Source organism: Carlito syrichta, unplaced genomic scaffold, assembly GCF_000164805.1.
Source record: "Carlito syrichta isolate Samal-C Ts95f unplaced genomic scaffold, Tarsius_syrichta-2.0.1 Scaffold307123, whole genome shotgun sequence".
NCBI classification, from domain to species: Eukaryota; Metazoa; Chordata; class Mammalia; order Primates; family Tarsiidae; genus Carlito; species Carlito syrichta.
This window is the reverse complement of record NW_007251219.1, coordinates 562,419-569,010: the sequence shown is the minus strand read 5'-3', so window position 1 is coordinate 569,010 and position 6,592 is coordinate 562,419. Positions and strand designations below refer to the sequence as shown.

General features: G+C 38.6%; 1 protein-coding gene across 1 annotated transcript in view; it reads left to right on the top strand.

Annotated features, from left to right (window-relative positions):
* Positions 1–6,592, top strand: part of FH (fumarate hydratase) — a 29,097-nt gene that overhangs the window by 16,456 nt on the left and 6,049 nt on the right. The window contains exons 5-7 of the mRNA XM_021715448.1: positions 1,161–1,343; positions 3,933–4,098; positions 5,133–5,336. Coding sequence (XP_021571123.1) covers positions 1,161–1,343; positions 3,933–4,098; positions 5,133–5,336 — 553 coding nt within the window. The remainder of the gene's footprint in view (positions 1–1,160; positions 1,344–3,932; positions 4,099–5,132; positions 5,337–6,592) is intronic.

Here is a 6,592-nt window from a genome sequence, read left to right as displayed (position 1 = left end):
CAAAAAAAAAAAAAAAAAAAAGATGGGGTCTTACTGTGTCACTCAGGCTGTAGTGCAGTGGAGTGATCATAGCTCACTGCAGCCTTGAACTCCTGGGCTCAAGTGAACTTCCCACCTCAGCCTCCTGAGTTACTGGGACTACAGGTGTGTGCTGCCACACCTGGCTAATTTTCTATATTTTTTTAGAGATGAGGTCTTGCTATGTTTCCCAGACTTGTATATTATATTATTGGGCTCAAATGATCCTTCTGCCTCAGCCTCCGAAGTATTTTTGGGGTTACAGGCGTGAGCTGCCACACCTGACTCAATATCATACTTTAAAAGTGCAGGGTTGGCAGGGCTCTGTGGCTCAGCCTGTAATTCCAGCACTTTGGGAGGCTGAGACAAGTGGATTGCCAGAGCCCATGGGTTCGATTGCCAGAGCCCAAGAGTTCGAGACCAGCCCGGGCAACTTGGCAAGACTTCGTCTCTACAATAAAATTAAAAAAATTAGCCGGGCATGCGCCTGTAGTTCTGGCTACTTGGAAGGCTGAGATGGAAGGATTGCCTGAGCTCAGCAGTTCGATGCTGGGGCAGCCATGAGCCTGCGTGCCACTGCACTCCAGCCTGGGTGACCCAGTGAGACTCCAACTTAAAAAAAAAAATACAGGGTCAACAGTTTGAGGAAAGAGCACTGATTATATATTACCTAGACATGATTTCAGTTTTGCCAGTTCCTAGATGTTTTGGCAACTCACATAATCTCTTTGAGAGCTTGGCTTTCCTATTTTTAAAGCAGTTACCTACCTGACAGAATTTTCCTAAACTTAATAAAGAGATTTTTACGAAAGACTGTATGCACTATATGATCGTAAGATGTTATTATTTGATATCTTCAAATGTAGTTAACTGTACTTCTCTATAGTTTGCTGTCATTAATTAACAGGTAGATATAAAATGTATTATATGTAATACATATATATATAATATACTTGGTTAATTTAATACATATAATACAGTTCTGAGTATGTTCTATATAGGAAACTGGGTTGCTTCTTATTTGATCCTAAGTGACCTCATGTAAATAGTTATTTAGTGAGTTTTTAAATTGAGACATTTAAGTTTGTTTTTTGTTGTCTCTGATTTAACATTTTATATTTCTGTTGAAAATTTTCCAACAGAGCTCAAATGACACTTTTCCCACAGCAATGCACATTGCTGCCGCAGTAGAAGTTCATGAAGTACTGTTACCAGGACTGCAGAAACTACATGATGCTCTTGATACAAAATCCAAAGAGTTTGCACAAATCATCAAAATTGGGCGTACTCATACTCAGGATGCTGTTCCACTTACTCTGGGGCAGGTATAGTATTTTGACTGATTTTATTCATTTTAGGGTTTGGCACAAATGGCCAGTGTATTATCTTCAATGTCTTACTGGCTTAAAAGGTTGAATTTACAACACCTAAGTTCAGTAACAGAAACTGGTCTGTATCAACCAATCAGGAGTATTAATTGACATCCAGAGCGTACTGGCTATGAGGCACACTCAGAGTCAGTCTGCTCGGATTCAAATCTTAGCTTTGCTGTGTGCAAGCTGTGGATCATAGGAAAATTACTTAGCCTTTCTGTGCCTCAGTTTTCTGAGCTATAAAATGAGGAAAATAATTTCTCTTTCATAGAAGAGTTATGAAATTCTAATAAGCTGACTCATGTAGACTGCTTAGAACTATGCTTGGCACATAGTAAGTATCGTTAGTGTAACCTATCATCATCGTTAGTTACCATCAATAGCATTATCATGATTTCTTCATTTGATTTCTTACTCTAAATTACTAGGTTATTTACAATTTATTTTAAAAGTGATTAAACAAAGCAGATCTTACTCTTAAAAATGGTTTTGACTGCAAGTGAAAGAGATGTTATTTTCTTTTCCAAGATAAGAGAAGTGTTTTCATGTGTCTTTATCAATACCTTAAAGACTATCTAATAGTGTGCATCGTGAAGGAAATATAAGGGCGATACAAGGAATGGTTTTTTTCTTAGTAAGCTTACATTTCGTTTGGGATGTAGGACATACACAAATTATATATGCCAAGAATCAAATAATAGTTATCAAATAATAGTTTCATAGAAATTGAGGTGAGTGTGAGAATCTGGCTGCTGCTTACTGGGATAGTTTATCATTTGTGGTTTTGTACAGATGTAAGTACCACAGAAAGCTCAATCACTTAGCTTAATTTCATTATGGGAGGAATGAGGAAAACTCAAGATGATTAATTGAAAAACAAGTGATGGGACTTAATTGAATTTACTAGAGTAAGTTGCCTTTTAAGGCTGTATCTCATTTCTTTTTGCATCATTGGTTTTTAGTACCATGCATAATTTCTAAGGAGGAGCACTATATGTGTTTGAGAATGTCCCTCAGGTTTCTACTTTCATTCTTTTTCTGTGTGTCACATGTTGAAAACCATTATGCTAAAGTCCATTTGGGCCATGCGTGACTCAGCCTTCTATGTAAAATCATCGTTCTACCTATTATGACAGAAAATTTTATTTTCTGTTTGATTTGATCAGAAACTTTTTTTTTTTTTTTTGAGTTGGAGTCTCACTGTCACCCAGACTGGAGTGCAGTGGCCGCTCCTGGCCACCGCAACCTCGACCTGCTGGGCTCCGGCGATCCTTCTACCTCAGCCTTCCAAGTAGCTGGAACTACAGGCGCACGCTACCACGCCCGGCTAATTTTTTTGATTTACTGTAGAGATGAAGTCTCGCCTACCCAGGCGGGTCTCAAACCCGCGGGCTCAGGCAGTCCACTCACAGCCTCCCAAAGGCGCAGGATTACAGGCTGAGCCACCGAGCCCGGCTGATCAGAAACATTTATACTTGGTTTTTATTGTCCTTTGAGTTTGTACATTTTCCCCAATCAAAATGTATTTCATAAATGAAATCAGCTGGTGTGTGTGTGTGTGTGTGTGTGTGTGTGTGTGTGTGTGTGTATACATGTGTGTGGTTTTTCAAGTAGGAAAAACAACTTAATGTAACCAATATTCTTTGTCTTACCCAGTTACATTTCAGTTGATGTCTTTTGTCCCCGCATAATTACTAATAGGGTCCTTGCTATATTCAAAGTATGATAAATTCTATAGTTGCTGTAATTAAAGGGTGTCTTAGTTTGGGAACCGGCGTGTGACATTGATAGCAGAATTAAAATGCATATTGAAGCTATAGTCAGACTCTACTGTTACCTTCTTCTGCTATTCAGTGAGTTAGCTTCCCAAGTTCCTGTAAGATGTCTTCATGTTCCTTGTGAGGTTTTTAAACTGAAATTGTGTGGAGAATATTTCTATGCTTGCATTTTTCCTGGGAGAGGATTTAGTATTTTTTTCATTTTCCTGGTAAAGGATTTAGTATTTTTTCTTTCTCGAACTTGTCTGGGACACACCAAAAAATAAGAAATCACTTCAGTTCATATAGTAGATTACAAGTAAACCAATAATTTAATGAAGTAAAGTTTGCTTGTTTTGTTTTATAGAGATGAGATCTTGCTATATAGTAATTCCTGGGCCTAAGTAATCTGCCTGCCTTGGCCTCCTGGGCTTAACTAATCTGCCTGCAGGCATGAGCCACCACTGCTTGGCCTTCGTTTTTTTTTTTTAAGTTTACTTCCTGTGGGGGTTTTTTTTTTTTTGCATTTTGTTAATAGAATAGATTACAAATTACCTGCATGTTATATTATCAGTGTCATTGTCTTACCTTATAGTTTTATAAATCCTCATCCTTCTCTGTACTTTGCTCATCATATGAATTGAAGTGGTATAAATACCACTTGAATTACTTATACTCTAGTATTCTAAAATGTATTTTTAAAAACTTTTGTTTAATGCTGTTAGAGTAACTTGTGAGCCATTAGGAATTATTTATTCTCACCTTTATTTTCTTCTCTTTTCAGGAATTTAGTGGTTATGTTCAACAAGTGAAATATGCAATGGCAAGAATAAAAGCTGCCATGCCAAGAATCTATGAGCTTGCAGCCGGAGGCACTGCCGTTGGTACTGGTTTAAATACTAGAATTGGATTTGCAGAAAAGGTTGCTGCAAAAGTAGCTACACTCACAGGTATTATTACTTATTTTCATCATACTAGTTCATGTAGTTTATAAGTGTTTCTGCCTTGAATTCTTCTGAATTCAAAGTTAGAAGCAAGATTTTCCCACTAAAGATGTGCTTTATGTCTGTCTCAGAAGTTGTAATATTAATTCTTCTGCTTTTTAAAAGTTTCCCATATAGGAGTTCATAGAGCAATTAAAGTCTACCAGTGTTAGCTTTGTTTACTATTTATGGTATCCAGTTATTTTCTCCTAAAGCTGTTTTGAATAGCAATTTTCAAAATAGAAACAATTGAAAAAGTTATTTGAATGGTAAATTTGTTGTAGACAGGCTTAATTTCTTTTTTCTGTAGCATGCTGTGATAATTCTGTGAATTGTTGACCTTTTGAATCCTATCTTTCCTTTAGTGGATGAAGTACTATACTCTAGATAGTAATAACTATTAGTAGGGCCAAGTTGTCATCTCCAGAAGACTTATTTAGATGCATGTGTTACCATAGAGCTAGGGTACAGATAATTATACACTGTACATTATAGCTTACTAGCTGATTTGTTTTTAAATAAAGTTTAATAGAAAATAACTATTCTTAGGGTTTTGGATACGTAGATCTTTAACATAGGAGAGATTGAGAACATTTAACTCAATTTAGCTCCTTGATCTTATGGGTTCCTGGCTAGAGGAGAGAATGGAGCCGAGTAAAATGGACAATTAAATTTTTTTAAAACTTATTAGGAGAGAAGTAATGCTTTTCGCCTTTACTCAAGAAGAGTCAGACATTATATACATACATATGTTTGCAGTAAGGTAATGTTTGTTCTTTCATATATTATACTTGTTTCATCCTTTAAATCCTTCCAACTCCATTAAGACTTCTTTAAAAAATGTAGGCAAAGCTTGAGTCTTAAATAAACATTTTTTTCCTGAAGTAAAAGTTTTATCTGTTCTGTTTTTGTTTTTCATGTATTGGAACATTGTTATGCTGATAGTAGAAAAATGTTTTCTTTTATCTGTTCACCCATATAGGGTATTTCTTTTTCTTCAGGCTTGCCTTTTGTCACTGCTCCAAATAAATTTGAAGCTCTGGCTGCTCATGACGCTCTGGTTGAGCTCAGTGGAGCCATGAACACTACTGCTTGCAGTCTGATGAAAATAGCAAATGACATTCGTTTTCTGGGTTCTGGTCCTCGATCGGGTCTTGGAGAACTAATCTTGCCTGAAAATGAACCAGGAAGCAGTATCATGCCAGGTAATCACATGGGTAGTGAATATTGGAGCTACAGTTTGACTACAGCCTACATTCTCAGCTATAGACTGTGTCCCCTTGTTTAAAGTGATCTTAAAACTGGATGGTGATATGTGAGGCAAACTTGTTTCAGAATATCTGTGTGGGCCATCTTTGACCAGGATTTCTGGGAACATCACCTAATAAGAGAAGAGTTAGGCCGGGCTCAGTGGCTCAGTCAGTAATCTTGTGCCTTGGGAGGCTGAGGTGAGTGGATTGCCTGAGCCCGCGGGTTCGAGACCCACCCGGGCAACTTGGCGAGACCTCATCTCTACAATAAATCAAAAATCAGCCGGGCGTGGTAGCACATGCCTGTAGTTCCAGCTACTTGGAAGGCTGAGGCAGAAGGATCACCGGAGCCCAGCAAGTTGAGGCTGTGGTGGCCGGAAGCGGCCACTGCACTCAAGTCTGGGCGACAGAGTGAGACTCCAACTCAAAAAATATAAAAAGAGAAGAGTTAGTAGCATGTTTTGATTCCCATGTTAAGAAATCTGTAGTAGTTCTGTCTTTCACAGCTCAAAGCCAAGAGAATTCTAGAACAGACTGTTAAAGTGATCAGCATGGGTTGAATAAAAAGAAGTCATACAAAACTTCTCATTTCATTTTTTTGCATTGGGTTGTGGGCCCTTTAGATAAGGAAAGTGACACAGATACTGGATTTCTGGATTTCAGCAGGTCATTTGTTAGACTCACATGATAGTCATTGATTCCAGTGGAGAAGTGTGGGCGGTGCTGGTAGATGAATGTAGCTGGGTGAACAGTGACATTTAATGAGTGACTAATGTGTTGACTTCAGTCTGGAGGAGTATCTTGCTAACAAGCTGACGGGCTCTGCCCCTTCAAAACTTTAGCAGTGACTGATGTTGAAGGCAGAGAATATATGCTAATCATACTAGCAGATAACAAAGTTGAGATAGTAATACATTGGATGACAGAATTGAGATTCTGTAGGTTGAACTAAAACTAACAAAGCAACTTTAATAAAAAGAAAAGTAAGCCGGGCTCGGTGGCTCAACCTGTAATCCCGTGCCTTTGGGAGGCTGAGGTGAGTGGATTGCCTGAGCCCGTGGGTTCGAGACCTGCCTGGGCAGCGAGACCTCATCTCTACAATAAATCAAAAAATTAGCCGGGCGTGGTAGTGCACGCCTGTAATTCCGGCTACCTGGAAGGCTGAGGCAGAAGGATCGCTGGAGCCTAGCAGGTCGAGGCTGCGGTGGCCG